At 47.7% G+C, this 18302-nt stretch overlaps 1 protein-coding gene across 1 annotated transcript in view; it reads right to left on the bottom strand.

The window, feature by feature from the left end:
- Nucleotides 1-4415: 4415 nt before the first annotated feature.
- The window catches only part of LOC146199488 (U2 snRNP-associated SURP motif-containing protein), a 78871-nt gene continuing 64984 nt past the window's right edge, over nt 4416-18302 (bottom strand). Inside the window, exon 22 of the mRNA XM_084594978.1 lies at nt 4416-4723. Within this exon, the coding sequence (XP_084451104.1) occupies nt 4606-4723 (118 nt within the window). The 3' untranslated portion in view covers nt 4416-4605. The remainder of the gene's footprint in view (nt 4724-18302) is intronic.

Genomic DNA, 18302 nt, shown 5'->3' with positions numbered 1-18302 from the left:
ATTTAAAAAATGCCTTTTTCTCGGCTATTTGACGGACACGCTTCAATTCGGCAAATACATCATAGCTCCTAAAATGATTTATTTTTAAAGCCCTGCAGTGCGAGGAAAGCTGACGGTTACTTTCCATACGAAACCGAAACTGAGCGCAAAGAACACGCAGAAGCTCCATACAGACCGGCGATAACATAATGCAGCGGTTACAGCGTCAAATTCAAACTGCCTGCTCGGCAGTAGCCTGGAGGAACATACAGGCTAGGACAATCCAAAACCTAGCAAAGTACCACAAAACCAGGCCCGAAAAATTCAAAAATAACACATGCACTGCATGCGGCGAAATCTCGGACATGCCTTCACATGATATGGAACTGCAAAGAGCAATTAGATAAATATAAAGTTCGAGCACTCAGCCAAGCGGAGTGGGAGGCAAAGTTGGCCCACACGGGTCTCTCTGAGCAACGCAGCCTGCTCAAGCCAATGGTATCCTGGACTGACGAAACCAACCAATTAAAGTTTACTATCTATCTAGGTTGGTTGGTTTGTGGAGTTTAACGTCCCAAAGCGACTGAGGCTATGAGAGACGCCGTAGTGGAGGACTCCGGAGATTTCGACCACCTGGGGTTCTTTAACGTGCACTGACATCGCACAGCACACGGACGCCACTCCGTTTCGCCTCCATCGAAACGCAGCCACCGAGGTCGGGTTCGAACCCGGGTACTCCGGCACAGTGGTCGGGCGTCTTACCACTGCACCACCCCGGCGGGGTTACTATCTATCTATCTATAACCACTTTATTTGGCTCCGCCGCTTGAAAAATAAGGACTACACAGTTGGCAATAACTGGCCTTTCTTGCACCAAGCTAGGAGGCAAAATGTACATGATGTGGCGCCATTTCGGTTGTAGTTCGAACTGAGCACCGTGGCCACTTCACACGTGATCACCGGGCGTCGCGTTTATTCTATACCGAGCTTCCCGAGTCTCTGGCGTGTACGGAAAAGAAGCGTCGGGATCCTCACTGTGCAGGGTATTAGAAAGCCGATTTTTCTTCGTTTCGAAAACTGATATGTCGTCGCTTTGTACACGGCTTCGAACCCCCCACTAGAAATAGCCACACAACCTCGATAATTATAGTAATTATAGTGGGTTTTAGTTTAGTAGAGTAATGAATTCTTACTGCACATTGTGTACACCGCGTCTGAGCTTGCTCTTGCATTTTTTTTTTTTTTTAATCTTGAACTCACTCTATATTCAGAATTTTTTTAGTGTTGGCTGGAACACCCGGTACAGTAGACCACAGGGTCGAAGCATAGATAAGTACCTCCTTAACACGCCACACTAGGTGAAAATTTGCCATTAAAAATTGTCAGGTGAGCATGTGCATGGAACCAGGGGGCGGTTTTATAGTCCCCTGCTATTGCATTCTACCGGTACTGCAAACTCGGCCGCAAGTAGTTATGTTTAGGACATAGTTTGTGGGATTCGGACTTTCCGCTTTCGCCTTTTGCGCGGCCTCCGCCTGTTCTCATATTGTTCTCCTCTTTCCCTTTCTCCCTCCTCTGGCCATAGAGAAACAGATATGCTCTGGCGGCGGAGAGGTGTTGGGACGACTTGTCACCGGCGCTCGACCACAGCTCCGCCCACGCGTCCCAATGGCTTTTTCTCATTGGCGCCTTTTGGCGGGAACACGACACCGCTTCAAGTGGGGCCGAGATAGACCCCTCCGAGACATTGCAAAGTGCACAGGCCATTGTTCTTATCCGCCGGCCTTTGTCCGCGCAGACCAGTGTGGAGTACTTCAGTTCGCCCACTCCGGGTCGTACCCTTTGGTCACAGCATCGGGCATATTCCTCATGCGCGCTCCCGGGACGCGGTGACGGAATGTGTCTATCGCTGGTCGACGGCGTTGAATAAACGTCTCCTTCGTGAACCTGGAGGCTTGTGTCATTGCAGCGAAGCGCTTTCCTTCCGGCGGAGGTTGAGTGCGCGCTGCGGTCTTTTAGTGTGCGCGTGGTGACATCTGATCGGGGTCTCTCCTCGTGCGACGCTCGAACCCGCGGTGGTTAGATGGCCTAGCCCACGTAGCAACCACAAATTGTATCATGAGATCTCAGACTAAGTTTCCACCAACCTTACGCATCTGATACATTCGCATAGGGCAAGAAACGGTTGAAACTCCTCCTCTCTGGACTGCTGGAAATGGGTTCCCCAAGAAGTTCTCACTGCAATTGCACGTACAGCCTCTGTCAAACGTGTAGAGCCCAATGGGTCTGCTTCTGAGCCCTGTAGTAACGCTGATTTAGTATTAGTGGAGATCGTTCACATTGAAGTGGGTAGGACAGAAAAAAAAAGTCTTACAAATTTGGAACACTGGAAATGAGTTACAAGCCGCACGAAGCGGCTCAGAAGCAGACTTCCTGGGCTCCAGGCCTGCTCCTACGCGGGAAACGGCCGGGTCGAACACTGACGGCGACCAATGTTATCAGTCGCCTTTACCACGTCACAAGACATGCGTCTCAAAAGTTCGCTCACTCATCGACTCCGGTTCTGAGATATTTGCCCTTCCCCCTAGGTTGGCTGAGCGGCTCCATTCTTTCACCGCTGTAAACGGATCTATGGACATACTGTCAAAAGTCGGCGACTCTCAACATCGGCCTCCGACGCACCTTTCGCTGGGTCTTTGTAATTGCTTACGTGCGCAAGCCTATTATCGGTGATGGCATTTATACCACTACAAGCTTGTCGTTGACATGCCGCATGGTCGCATCTTGGAATCTGAGGCGAGCTTGGCCGTCCAAGGAATCTCCTGTCGTGCTCCACTTCCCCGGCTCCTCCAGGTGCACACCATTTGACCGATCTTTGGTCTAGTGTAATTGCCGAGATTCCAGACATTTTCTTCAGTCTTCGGAATGTGGCACAGACCTTTCAGCGCTTCGTTGGCCAGGTCTTAGTGTTTGACATGCTGCTTTGCCTACATGGACGACGTCCTTGTCTTCAGCCCACCACTGAGGACCACAAGCTCCACTTGCCTAAAGTGCTCGCACACCTCAGCAAATTCGGTCTTGCAGGTTTGCATGAAAGGAAATGCACAGTACTATTTCTTACTCGCGGACAAATATCCCCAACGCGAGATTTTGACACTCATTTCACACTTCTGATCACGATCAAGTATCTATTTGGCTCAAGTCAGTAACACATCCACTTCCGGTTGGTGTGAGGTCGCATCCCTTGGACGTCGATATTGGTCGTAAGGCTATTTAGACGTCTGATTGATTTTGCTTTTACATTTTTGGCTCTAATGATATGTCGTCTTGTTCACGGCTTCGAATCCCCCACTGGAAATAGCCACACAACCTCGACAATTATAGTGGGTTTTAGTTTAGTAGAGTAAGCAGTAGAGTAACTAATGATCTTATTGAAATAATTTTATAACAGCAGCATCCTCGCATCATTATCCTCTACTGATCACAACCTACCTCTTCTGAAAATGACACAATGGCTGCGAGCGCGTTTTGCTCACGGGAACCCGCCGACATTGCCTAGGAAGTTTTTCGATCACCTTTAAAAGTATGCATTTCATCGCTTTATCCACCATCACTGATGCAAATACCTAAGACAGTCTAGAAAGGTGGTACCAAGCTAGAAGTGTATTAATGATACAAAACGTAACTAATGAGTAACCTGGTATACAGGTTGCGCAGTGAAGAAGGAGGTTGGGAATAAATGAAGGAATAAAGGGAATAAAAAAAAAAGAAATGCTAAATGCAGGGCGTCTGCCTACTTTGCAATATACAGTCACACATATGGTATATACATCATTTGTCCTGGGGTGTGTGCTTGGTTCGAACCTTATCTGATTTTAAAGTCATTTAGTGGGAGCCGGGAAAAAACATTGCTGTACACGCAGCAGTGGAAGTTTCGCTCCAAAATTAAATTCACGTGAAATTCTGTGTACCTAAAAACACAGCAGGAAACATTATTTTCATTTAACTTTAACAGCTTTAGTTGGTTATGCCACTGAAAATATTATTTTTCTCCCATCCTGCTCTAATTGTCAGTCACTCATTATAAACATTTTGCTGAGGTCTGTACAACCAGTGGAGCATGTAACATCTGACGACAAAAACAACAGATGGACAACTATATAAATATTTAGCTTTTATTATATATGGGAATAAGAAAACTCAGTATTAAAAAGTGGAGTAAAAAAAACACACACACTAAGTTTTTTTTTTAGAAACCCGAACCCGCTTGAGCTGGTTCAGGCAGGATTGAACCGGTTCGAACCGGAATGAAATGTGTCTCCGGAGCTGAAACTGAGCCCCCGAACCAAACCGAACCAAACCAAAAAAAGTCCGGCTCAAAACCCCGGGTCCTAGCACCCTGTGGGTTTGCAGCTGCAACGAAGCACACTCGCATGTGCTACTAACAAATCACTTTTATTTACTCGCATATCTCCCCTGTCCCGTACATGAATGCATGATCACTGGTGGCTTAATGGGAATGTGATAGACTGTACAACAAAAAAAGGTATACAAACAACGATCAAGGGCAAGGATGGGGGCAAATGAAATGTGACAGTACACAGTGCCGAGCAGACAATGTTGCTTTCAGTGTTTACTCTTTTTGCTTTTGTGAGTCTTTCGTGGAGGTGACTGCGAAGAGCGTCGCCTGTGAGGTGACCGTGACCGAGAGCGCCGCGACTTGTGTGGGCTTCGGCTCCTGGACCTGGAACAATGCACCACACATGACAATGGTGATTTGGCTTGCCTAAAAAACAAATTCTGTAGTGGCAAACCTGCAATAAACCTTTCCTTTAACTGCAAAATTTGTGAGGAATCTGCGGAACTTTTGCCTGCATTTGCACTGCTGCATATTAGTGGATGCCAGCAAGTAACCCAATTCCCTAAGTGATAACGTATCGCTTTTAGCTAACTCAAACAAGATTTAGTCTTTTAAGCTTTTAAATTTCTTTAGAACAGGCAATAGTTCAGCCGTATAAAAATCTTGGGACCTTTTTTTCCAGTACCTGAAGTCAGAATTTACACGATTTTACAGCACTGAGAAAATAACATATTAATGATAACTTATTACAATCATAAAACCAGTTGAAAGGACAAGTGTGTGCCATTCTCTATACCTTATGTTGTGCAATCTTTTTTACAACTGCACACAAAATGGTTCCAAAATAGGATTTGTGTGCATAGTTGCACATAAAGCCAATCAATTAGTTATGGTTCTTGCTGAGAGGAAGGTCTGATAATAAAAACGAAAAATTATCCAGACCCTTGAATTAAGAGAGTCTACTGTACACAGTAATTAGTTCCAAAGAAGTGTGTTATTATGATTACTACTTGGCTCAAAATAATTCAAACTAATCGTATTGCTTTCAGCTAACTCAAACAAGATTTTGTCTTTTAAATTTTTTGTAAAGATTTTGTCTTTTAAGCTTTTAAATTTCTTTAGAACAGGCAATAATTCAGCCATAAAAAAATCTTGGGACCTTTTTTCCAGTACCCGAAGTCAGAATTTACACGGTTTTATAGCACTGAGAAACTAACATATTTATGATAACTTATTACAATCATGAAACCAGTTTAAAAGACAAGTGTGTGCCATTCTCTATATCTTATATTGTGCTATCTTTTTTACAACTGCACACAAAATGGTTCCAAAATAGCATTTGTGTGCATAGTTGCACATAAAGCCAGTCAATTAGTTATGCTTCTTACTGAAAGGAATTCCTGATAATAATATATATATAAAAAAAAAGAAATCTCCAGACCCTTAAGACTTGAATTAAGAGAGCCTATTGTGCATAGTAATTAGTTCCAAAGGAGTGTGTTATGATTACTACTTATTCAGGCAACTCTGCGCTTTGTAGCAGTCAATCCATACTTGCGGCCACTATGCATGCAAATTTCAATCGTGAACTGGCACTTTGTATTGAGCCTGCCTCAGCTCAGAGCGACTGCAAAAATATGTGGAAAACTATGTACTTCTATTTCATAAACTCAAAGCCATTCAATTACTGCCCTGCTTTGGGAGGTGGAAACTGCACTGCGAATTTTTTTATCTGAAAAAAGTTCTGAAGAACTCTTACCGCGAACGTCCACATTCGGCTGTTTGAACATGAGCAAAATACAGTCAAGGACTGATTTTTCGGACATGCTTGATTATTCCGACTTTTTCCCAGCCCCAGGACATACCTTATAAAGTCAATGTATTACGCGGTTCAAAATTTTGAACATTCTATGAAGGGCTATTTAATTTTTCGGACATTCCAAATGTCAGCCGGGCGAACTGCCACATTTTGAGCGGTGTCGCAGGCATCTTGTTTGTCTACTTTTTCCTTCCATAGCCTCGAAACCAGTGCCGGCCTTGCGTGCCGCTCCTCGGCTAAACCGACGCTGGATTCAGGCTATATGATTTGCCTAGCAGCTTCCGCTTCCGGAAAACACATCTCTGCTCGCTGCCGGAGTGTTTCTTCTTTCTTTTAGCTTGATCGCTTCGACTGCCTGTTCCTCAGCGTGTGTGCCGTGCATTTCACGTGCGTTGCCGAGCAGAGCGAGCAGGCCTAGCCGTAGTCGTGCTGATGCGAGAACTATGTTCTGTCGCTACAGTGGCTCGTATTTAAATGAACCGGCTTCAGTTCATCAAGAAGCTGTTTCCAAATTTTATAAGGAGCTTTGTTTTTTTGTTTTTTTTTTTTTTTTTTTTTTTTGCGTGCAACGCGGCAGCAAGAAGGCACTCAACGGAGTCAGTGTTATGATCCAGTGGTTGGTGGTGGTGGTGTGCCTCTGCAGTGGGAAAACCTACTCTGTCGATTTGCTTAGAGCACTTAGTATGCTCGCCGATGCGTGGAAGTCGGTGGCACCCACAACGCAGTGAAATTGCTTGCGCCATGCGGGATTTGTGCTGAATGACGAGTTGGCTGCCTTGGACGAGGAGAGCATCGTCGAGCAGCTGTCAGGCAATGAGCAGCTCGTCGACGACCTCCGTACTGCAGGTGTCGACATTCCATCGACCTTCTCGTTTAGTTCACAGACATGGACCACGAGTTGGAACTGTGCGCTGGGCTCACATATGCAGAAATTATTCGCCAAGTGCTTGCGGAGTCTGACAACGATGACGACAATGACTCACCTGCAGCAGCACAGCCGAAGCAAGCTGAGCTGATGCAAGCGGTCGCAACCCTTTCGTTGGCTTGCGGCGACACTAGGACTCTAAGCCGGACCTGTTAGCACGGAAGCGGAGCGTGGTGCAGAAAAGCATTCATGACTTTTTCCAGCCTCAAAGTCAATAACAGGCAATAAATTGAGTTTTTCTGGTGCACATTTGCTTTTTCGGACTGCCCAATTTTTCGGACATTTTCGCGGTCCATTGAGAGTCTGAAAATTCGATCGTCGACGGTAATCACATGGACTGTTGATGACAACACCATCTCAAGAAGCAGTGGGAGGAACGTAGGTTCGTTACACTTTTGAAAACGAATGACACGCGTACGTGAAGCACAGCTAGCCAAGGTCAAGGAATAACGGGTGTTTCCTCAGTCAGTTCGCAAGCGCCACCTACAGTAAAACCTCGTTATTCGAAGTCATTGGGACCACGGCAATCTTCGAATTAACTGAACTCGGAACACACTATACTACTATTCAGCATATTTTGAATTATTTTAAGTAATCATACTACTGTGCCGGAGTACCCGGGTTCAATCCCGACCGCCGCCGGCTGCGTTTGGATGGAGGCAAAACAAAGCGGTGTCCGTGTGCTGTGCGATGTCAGTGCATGTTAAGATCCCCAGGTGGTCGAAATTACTCCAGAGCCCTCTACTACCTCTCCCCGTCTTTCCATTTTCACTTCCACCTTCCCCCTTCTCTTATGGCGCAGTTCAGGTGTCCACAGAAAAACTGTGACATATATTATTAAGTAATCAGAGATACTAGTTTGCCATGTCTGGTAGTTTGCGGCTCCGAAGGTATGTTCTCGAGTTGGTCAAATAGGTGAAACATTTCAGAACTTTCTTCATTTCATTCAACAAAACTGCGGATAATGTTCAACGACCCGATAACTTCACTGATAGCAGGTGCTCAGGGAAGCTCGTCATCGTTGTCGTCATAGCGTATGTTTGCAACAGCAGTAACCTCACTCTCGAAGCCTGAGTAGCCTGTCTGCTCACCACTTTCAAAGTTCAGATACTTGGCGAAGCCTAGTGTGTTGGACTCACCATCTTCAGCGTAGAGTGCATTGATGCGGTTGCAATACTTTGCCCCTTCTTTATCAAGCGCACATCGGTAGTCTGCATCAGCATCAACAATGCTTTCACTGAAAATATCAGTGTGTTCAAAACACCGCCTGATCAATGTGGGCTCCACTTGTTTCCGAGCGTACACTATGAGGCATATGGCTCTGAAGAGGTTGATGGAGCATTCCCTGCCATTGTCGTAGCAAAGGAGCACGCACTTGAGCAGGTGGCGCCAATAAATCTTCCTTTGAAGCAGCGAGGCTTTCCCGTCTTCCCGGCAATCAGTAGTGTTAGCTTGTGTTTACTGCACACGTTCGCACCGAACAGCACAGAAATCCTGTCCTGGGCCCGTTTTCTACTCTTGACTGAAATGTCCTTCAATGCAAATGGTTTTGTTGGCAGCATCTTATAAAAAAATGCAGCCTCGTGAACGTTGTAAACGTCGTCTGCACCGTATTCGCAGAGCAGTGGCACTAAAAAGTGCGACTCCCAATTCTCGATGACGCTCTCGTTTGTGCTGTCGTTCTCACCGCAGATGGTCTCAAATGTCAAATTACTGAGTTCTTTAAAAGGGCTAAACCATCCATTACTACACCTGAATTCTTTACGCACAAGTGCAGAGCCAGGTAGTTGACCTTCTCCCGCAGTATTGTTCTACTGAGAAAAGGTGGGCTGCGTTTGCTTTCTGCAGCCAGCGAAGCAGAGCAAAACTTGATATGCGGGAGCCCGCACTCTGACTGTTTCGAAGACTGTGTCTTACTGTAGGCCTCTAGTATCTTAGACTTGTTGCTCAGTATTGTGGACAACGTAGAGAGGGGCATGCCAGGCCTTTTAGTCAACACTGTCTTGGAACAAGCATTCTTGTTTGCTTCTTGGATCAAGCAGAATTTCTGCTGAAGCATTAAAGTTTTGTACTTCGGAATTTTGTTCACTTGTACGGTCACAAAGCTAGCACTTCTGCACAGCCCAAAAGAACAAGGCGCAGTAGCTGCCCCCAAATCGCTGCGCTCGACACGAAGAAATGGTGCTGGCGAGACCTGCTTAGCGCATACATTCAGCATCGGAGGCACCAGGGAAGAGTGGTCGCGGCATGGAACACGTGCTGCTGCTGCTGCAGTGAGAAGAAAGGATGAAACGTGCCGTGGGATGGAGTGGGGCGAGACCATGTAACAAAAACAGTATGTTCGCCGCGTTACAGTGAAGCACGTCTTTTCTTCTGCAGGCACGTGTTTTGGCGGTCCGCAGCCCACACTATGGTCCGATTTTTGTGCCCAGAGTGCTCCGGCTCGGATGCGTCACCTATAAATTATCGCCATCACAATGTGGCTTCGCCTCGCAGCTCCATAGGGCCGTCGTTTCGCAGGGTTTGCAGCGAAACATGAATTAGGCATTGTCACATAGCACCTCAAATTTTCGAAGATTAACCGGGCTGGCGGAGACCGCCGGTTCGAATTTCCGGTCAGATTTACATTGGAAAATATGAGACCGCATAAAACCTTCAAATTATCCGGGATTTCAAATGAACCGAGTTCGAGGTACAGTTGAATCCCGCCACAACGAATACCGCCACAACGAAATTTCCGCGACAACGAATAATTTTTTATTCCCCGCGAGTATCCTCTAAGAATTAATGGCCTAAATTTCTCTGCACAACGAACCATTTTTGCAGAGCGTTTCCGCTTCAACGAAATTTTCGCGTTCAAAATCGAAACCGAAACTAGTTTTATTGTCGAGAAGTCCAAGTCAAATCCAAAGCCACATTGAAATCACGTGATTGCAGTTCCGCCATTTTGGCTTTGTGTCGTGGTCGCGTCGTTCACTCGCTGCCTTTCTCTTCGACAACGACGAGTTTTCATCCGCAGGACATGATGGCAACGCAAGTGAAAAAACGCAAAACTCTTTCCCTTGAGCAAAAAGCTCAAATAATCGCCCAAGCAGAAAGCGGAAGGAAGAAAGCGGCAATTGCTGAAGACTTCGGAATTCCTGCAAGTTCGCTGTCAACGATTCTAGGCAATAAGGACAGCGTGAGAATGGCACTTGCTTCAGGCACATCCTCGAAGCACAAAAAGGTGACGCGGCCCCTTCATGAAGAGTTGGACAAAGCAGTGCATGCGTGGTTTGTGGAAGCACGAGCCAGCAACGTCCCCCTGTCCGGAAGCATCGTCCAGCAGAAAGCCTTGAACTATGCATGCCTACTTGGCATTGATGATTTTAAAGCCAGCATTGGCTGGCTAAACCGTTTCAAGGCCCGCCATAACATCGTTGGAAAAGTGTTGTGCGGCGAGTCAATGTCAGCAGACGTGGACGGAGCAGCTGCTTGGAAGGCGAGTAACATGGCCGGAATTTTAAGCAACTTCGCGCCTGCAGACATTTACAACGCCGACGAGACCGGGCTATTCTACGAGATGTTGCCGGCTAGGACGCTCGACTTCAAGGGGCAGCGCTGTCACGGCGGCAAACACAGCAAAAAACGCATCACAGTGCTGCTTTGCACAAACATGGATGGCTCGGACAAGCGTCCGCCGTTAGTCATAGGCAAAAGTGCCAAGCCGCGCTGTTTTAAGGGAACTCGTAGCCTACCTGTGCAGTACAAGGCGAACAACAAGTCATGGATGACCCGCGCTATTTTCACCGAGTGGATGATGGCATTCGACCGCGACATGAAGCGGCAGGGCCGTAAAGTTTGCTTGCTTTTGGACAATTGTTCAGCGCATCACTCCGACGAAGTCAAGCTCACTAACACGGAGCTGAGGTTTTTCCCTCCCAATTGCACGTCTGTCTTACAGCCTCTCGATCAGGGCGTGATTCTTAGCCTGAAGCGCGCTTACCGCGGGAGGTTAATTCAGCGGCTGCTTTTTAACACTGAAACCGGCCGAGACACGAAGGCGGACTTGTACGTGGCACTGCAGATTATGTCTGCTGCCTGGAGCACACTGGGGCGCTCAGTAATTGTGAACTGTTTCAGGCACGCCGGATTTGCCGAAGGTCGACCCGTACACTCTGCTGGCCTAACACCAGGCGTTACAGACGACGACGAAGAGGCGTCACCGGCTCCGGGGATCGCGGCCGCCTGGAAAACGCTGGGAGAAATAGGAACCGTGCCGCCTAATCTCGAGCTCGTACATCGGCGCTGACGCTTGTGTTGCTGTTCACGAAGATGTGAGTGATGAGCAGATCATAAAAGCTGCCCGGAATGATAAGGACTCTTCCGATGAAGAAGACGACGACGTACAGGAAGCGCCGGCTGCGGCAACCGCCGTACAGGTGATGGACGCTTTTGATGTCATCAGGAATTTCGTTGCTGTCCGAGACGACGATGTTGCAATGGGTTTGCTGACCGAGTGCGAAAATCGCGTGACGGCGTTGCTCGCCGTGAAGCGTAAGCAAACCAAGCTTACAGATTTTTGGCATTAAACGCCTTTGCTGCTGCTTGGGCAATTCTTTCTGCGTTTCACGTCAAATTTTTGCGATAACGAAGTTCCGCGAGAACGAATTTTTTTTCGTGCACCGTGAATTTCGTTATAGCGGGATTCAACTGTATTACTGTAGTTGCTCCGGCCAAAGTATGAGTGTTCCAAACGCAGTCGGAACGCATGCTCTCCGCCGGATTCAGGTGCTATGTAGCGGAGCATGCGGACCACTCTAGCTCTGCGATTGGAATTCACCATATGAGTCAATCCCTCAATTACACTATGTGTCAAGGATGTGATAGAAAGTATTGAAGTGTGAGTTTTCTCTCAGCCTGCTTCTCCTCTATTACTGCCGCTTGCTGCATACACCAATGAGCCCGTGCAGCTGCCAATATTCCACATTCAGCGACATACTTCTGTTGTTGCTCTCACCACTAGTATAGATTTTCCACTACGGTAGACACATGTGACATCAATTCCGGCTCCATTTCAACCCAACCTCGTATGCAAAGCTGTATAGACATGTCTGCATGCAAGCAAGCGCAGCTGTCAACTGACGCTGAGCACAGTGCGAGTGCACAACCTACCGGCACACCTGCCGACTTGGCCATGTCATATGGTCTCATGACTTTGCAATGCGATGCCGCTGATGGACAACAGTTTCTGCTGCAATGAGGCTTCTGTGCTACCACATAATAGTACAGAAATCTTCACTACAAGAATTGTGAGCTACTCAGAGAGGCCCACTAGGCTGACCTTGCAGGGAGGGCACTACGGCAAAGGAAAAGGTGGCTATAGAAGTGGGAGGAAAGCAGCACAGGTTGTTTAGAAAGAGGAGGCACTGAGAGTTGAAATGATAAGTTCTGAAAAAAAAAAAGAAAGCTGGCCAAATGGAAGCATGAAACATGTACATATTTACACGAAATCTAGTAGCAGCGATGGCACAGGTGCCAGCAGCTGCTGCTGCATGGGTAAGGTATGCAGTAACGAGAGTGAAGGCCTTGCTGTGTGTGGTCAATGGTGTTTGCACATTTCTGAAACACAGAGTCTCAAATAATGTTGATGTATTTGCTGCACGGTGTTAACTTCGCATTTTTTTCTGCAATCCTTCACGGCTCGGAAAACTGTGGTAGCATAATAGCATTCCCCCCCCCCATTTTCGTGAGGTCTCGATATCCCCTTAGCGTTACAGCTGAACCTCAATATAACGAAATTTGCGACGTAACACCATTTTTTCCCCCAATCTCTAACCCTACTGAAATCATATTTTTTGTTTTTGCGATTTAACGAAGTAATTTTAAACCATACTTTTGATTTAACCAAGTCCTCGCGCATTGCATGAGCAGCCATCTTGACAATCGCATGTGAACTAAAACTTTAGCCGAAACGAACCGCATTTTGTATATATGCCTTTTACGTGCCAATTTTGCCGGCAGTCTGGAATTGCGAGAGAAACAAAATGATAATGATATAGGAACGTACCGCCGCGCCATCTGTCCTGTGCATACAGAATCCACAGTGTGGAAGTTTCAGGATGAGTCATGCTATAAAGTCACTGGCTAGTCGGAACTGCAATGCGCTAACCGGAAATACCTATTTATTCGTGTGATGGACCACATAAACAAAATATTGACATCAGTTTGAGGGTAAAAAAAAATCTGACAGGTATAATATATTTTGCGAGTCATCCATCGTTCCACTTCTACCCACCAATTTTCAAAGAAAGCATACGGTCAGCCGTGATTATGATGCTGGCTTTTTAGCATTGTTTCTTTAAAAAGCATTAATTTGCTGTTATCACATGTTCCAATAATTTTGTGGCAGTGGACGACATTCAACTCAATAACAGCGTGATAAAAACCATAAAGCCAACATAATGAAAACCAGGTTTGTGCAATGGAGGAGAAGAGCAAGCCACTGCCGGGTCTCCTGTCAAGGCTGCTGGCACTCTGCTAGGTGCCCCCCAACCCACCACTAGGTGACGGCACCGAAACAGAGGGACACGCTAACGTCTAACATCAATCCCCCCCCCCTCCCGCTTCAAGTTTTCAGCAGCAAAAGTGAGAGGCGGGTTTATTATGCGAGTAAATCGGGTACAGTAGAACCCCGCTGTTACATTCCTCACTGCTGCGTTTTCTGGTCTGTTAGTCGTTTTCATCCGGTCCCGGCGTAGCTCCCCTAGGATGTAAGGAATTGCAAACCCTTGTAAACTTTGTAGCTGAGAAAGGGTTCCCGCATGATACGTCGCAACCTGGCTCCTCGAATCTGCCCGAGAAACGTACGCCAGCCGCCACTTTGGCTTTTGACAAGTCTTGGCCAAGCCTGGCTACGGAACTGGCGGCAAGAAGTCGCACGAGAATTGGAGAGGCTGGCATTACATACCACATGCCTCGTGAACATCGAACCCAAATTTTTTCCACCACCGTCAAACTTGTAATGTCTGTTGTGCTTCGATAGCGTCACGTAAACAGAAAGCTTCCCCTAAAGGAAAAGCTAGCCATACTCAACACAGTCGACAGGCAGCCAGCATGAAAAAAAGTGGACATTGGGAAAGACCTTGGTCTGTCATACTCTACACTTAATAGGACCATCTTGAAGAGTGCTGAAATCGAGGGAAATGCAGCGCTCTTCGGCCCGAAGGCTAAGAAGGCTTGTGGCGCCAAGTATAAAAACCTCGACAAGGCTCTTTCTTCTCACCTGGTTTAAGCAAGCTCGTGCTGCTGGCGTAAATTTCGACGGGAGCATTTCTGTATGAGAGGGTGATGGACATAGCTGACAGATTGGGCATCACTGGCTTCGCAGCATCGAATGGCTGGATTGATTGTTTTCAAAAGAGGCACATAATCGCTTATAAGATGGTAAGCAGAAAAACAAGTGTCAGATAGAAACAGTCCATGATTCGGAGGCCACACTATCTGCTACAATTGAGGGATTCAGCCTCATGACAGCTATAACGCTGATGAAATGGGCCTTTTCTTTCAGGTGCAGCCGTCTGAAGGGCAAACCAAGCTATGGAGGCAAATGCAGCAATTTACGGAGCTCCTTTGCAGTAACATGGATGGCTTGGACAAGCTAAAGTCCATAGGTAATTGGAAAATATCAGAACCAATGGTTCTTGAAAACACTTGCTGCCATGTCAGTACAGAAGCAACAGTCGTGCATGGAAGATGTGTTCTTTGTCTGAAGAATTTCTTTGGTACAGTGGAGACCACTTATAACGTAACCGCTTTTAGCGTGGAACCGGTTATAACGCGGGTTTTTCTGACTCCCGGTATTCGTACCATAGAACTCAATGTATAGGCAGACCGCATAATACGCAGGCGCACAAACCAGAATACCGGTTATAGCGCGGTATTTGGGAGGTTGAAGGGCGCACTCCGCGCCCTTCGAGGGAGCGCAGTCCGCGGTGGAGAGCAGTGGCTGCAGTGGCTGTTGGGCGGACTTGCGCGACGAAAACAGAGAGGGAGAAGGCAACCCCGAAGCACCCGACGAAAGGCAGGCGCGTACATCACCATGGTAACCATGGAGCATGTACGTCATGCTGGCAACGCCCAATCCGAGCGTGCGCGGCACGGAGTCCGGGGTAGAAGCAGTAGCGCAGCCTTTTTTTTTCCCCGGCCCGCCAGTCTTTTCGTTGTGTCCGTCGTCGTGACTTGTGCTACTTGTGCTGTTGATTCTGCTGTCATGGCGTCGGCGCCTGCGTCTTCAAGCGACGTGAAAAAGCGGCATGCTTTATCGCTCGAAACGAAGGAATGCATTATAAAGGACGTCGAGAGCGGGTTGAAGAAAGTGTCGGTGGCGGCAAAGTATGGCATATCCGACACAACCGTGTCGACTATTTACAAGAATCGGGAGAAGGTGCGGCAGCAACTGCAGCAAGATTCTTCTTCGCTGTCGCGAAAGAGAATTCGTGCGTCTAAGTATGAGGACGTGGACGCAGCACTTTTCAGATGGTTCCGAGAAGTGAGGGCTCAGAGCATACCAGTAAGTGGCCCCCTGCTCCAACAAAAAGCTAAGTGCCTCGGTGCTCTTCTAGGACACGACGACTTTAAGGGGGGACACGGGTCTTTGGGACCAAAAAATGACCAAAAAACCGATTTTCTGAAAATGGCATTTTTTGAATCTGTGGCTATTAATCTACAAGTTCACCAATTTTCTTCTTCCAGAAGTCAGTATTTTCAGCATAATAACGAATTGAAATCATCGCGCGGGCTGAATTTGCGCAGCAGCAGATGATAAAACGGCACATTTTTCGTTGCGCGCAACTGCCGTTCCGCCGGACCGATCTCGGCCATGTTAGGCTCGTTTGAAAGAGCGCTTTCTGGGTTTCAATTTCCCGCCGCTAGCGCTTGTCTGCCCTCAATGGCCACTGAGAAAAATAACCACAAAGAAAAACGAAAACGCGGCATCTGATTCGCTGCTGAGCGCACGTGACTGCAACTGAGCCATCCGATTGGCTGATTCTATCGCACGTCGTCTGCTTGCGGCGGGCCAGCAGCCGTTGAAAGCGTCCGAGACGCCATTTTGTTCTGAGTCGAGACCGAGGCGAGACGATGCCCCTCAGTAAATTCCGCTCGCGCCACAAATTCGGCAAAAAGAAGAAGAGTGCGCGCGGCGACAACTTTCGGAACTGTCCTGCGGCACCCGAAAGCTCCGAGGATGTGCAGGAGCCAGCGGCAAGTCAAGAAGTCCCCGCGGCCGAAATAGGCCTAGCGAGCTCGGCGGCGCCTACGCCCAGCGGACGCGTCCGCCACGACACGACGATGCTGCAGCCTTCGGACTTGATTGAAAAGAAAAGAAAAGCCGAAGGAATGCTGCAGGAGCTGGGTTCAACCGCAGCGACGAAGAGGAAAGCGGATTTCATCGCCACTTCTGATGCCCGTCTTCTTGACGCGACCGGCGGTTGCCGTGCGGACGATACGACGTTCACTGTTGTGAGTTTGGAGTCGCTGAACGAACTGTTGTCTGCTGTGAAATGTAAAGTGTGTGGCGGGGATGTCCATATTTCAAAAGGAAATCGTGAATATGGTCTAGCCGTTAAACTCTCTCTCGCGTGCGTGATTTGCGGGGACATTTCATCGGCATGGAGTTCGCCGCGCGTGCAAGGCAGCCAGAAGATAAATCCGTTTGCCGTGAATATCCTTGCTGCACGCGCGATGCAAAGTACCGGACATAGGCAAACGGCGCTGAATGATGTGTTTGCGGCGATGAACATATCTCATCGTGGCCTGCACACGAAAACGTGGCAGGACTACGTAAAGAGTAAGCTGACGCCCGCAGCAACACGCGCAGCCGAAGGAGTGTTGAAAGACAGCGCCCGTTCTGTTCGGCAACTCTATAACGAGTTGAACCTTGACAACCCCGGGAACATTTCTGTCTCTTTCGATGGTTCATGGATGACCCGGGGTCATTCATCCCACATCGGTGTCGGCGCCGTAGTAGAACTTTTTACTGGACTGGTACTTGACTATGTAGTTTTCAGTAACTTTTGTGCTGGGTGTGAGCGTGGGCCCAAAGAAGGTGACCCGTCCCATGAGGCGTGGAAAGAAAGCCACTTGTGCCAAAAGAACACGGACAAAAAGTCCGGTGAAATGGAAGTTCAGGCCGGACTTGTTTTGTTCGAAAGGTCACTGGAGAAACATGGCCTTAGGTACACGACCATGCTCTCAGACGGCGATAGCCGCACATTTCTTGCATTGCAAGAATCAGCTGTGTACGGCTACATCGAAATCAGCAAAGAAGATTGCACAAACCATGTGCAGAAGCGGATGGGAACGGCCCTACGCAATGCAATTGCCAAGCATAAAGGTGATGCAAAAGAGAGCTTGAGTGGCAAAGGAAAGCTGACAGGCGACCTTGTCACCAAGTTGACATCGTATTACAGCTGGGCCCTGAAGTCCCATGCTGGAGATGTTGGGGCAATGCATAAGGCAGTGATGGCTACCTATCATCACGTAACCTCCAATGATACCGTGTCAAATCACACCCTCTGCCCGACAGGCGCAAACTCGTGGTGCCGCCAGAATGCTGCTGCAGCCAAGGGAGAGCCTGCTCCCAAGCACAGATACAGTTTGCCACCACATGTGTGCAAAGCACTTTTGCCTATTTATGAGCGTTTGGCAGACCCAAAGCTGCTAGAGCGGTGCCAGCAGGGAAAAACCCAGAACAGTAATGAAAGCTTGCACTCCCTAATATGGTCACTCGCACCAAAGGAGCGCCATGCGTCACTGTTCTCCGTTCAAGCAGCTGTTGCGGAGGCTGTTGTCCGCTTCAATGCAGGAAACCTACAAGCATGCTCAAAAATACTGAGTGAGCTAAATATGAACCCTGGCGTCCAGAATATCAGGAGGATGGCTGAGAAGGACAGGCGCCGAACAGCCGAATCAGTACGCAAGCGTGCCTCTGCGGAAAACATGCATCGGGCACTGAAAAAGCGGCATTCTAGTCAGCCCAAGCAGTCAGATTACATGCCTGGTGCATATTAGCTGTCTGCAAGTGTAAATATGTATATATCTTTTCGAAATTTTGAATAAATTGTGCCTAGTTTGTTTTTTCCCATTTTCTCAAAACTCAAATTTTGGACACTTGGCTGGTTTAGTTCGTCGATATCTCTGCATCTAGGACAGATAGAGATGTAATTCCTTTTTCTACA

Source organism: Amblyomma maculatum, chromosome 2 (genome assembly GCF_055883805.1).
Source record: "Amblyomma maculatum isolate TAMU_Amacu chromosome 2, ASM5588380v1, whole genome shotgun sequence".
In the NCBI taxonomy this organism is placed as follows: domain Eukaryota; kingdom Metazoa; phylum Arthropoda; class Arachnida; order Ixodida; family Ixodidae; genus Amblyomma; species Amblyomma maculatum.
Note: the sequence above shows the minus strand (reverse complement) of the source record. Positions and strands in the feature narration are given on the sequence as shown.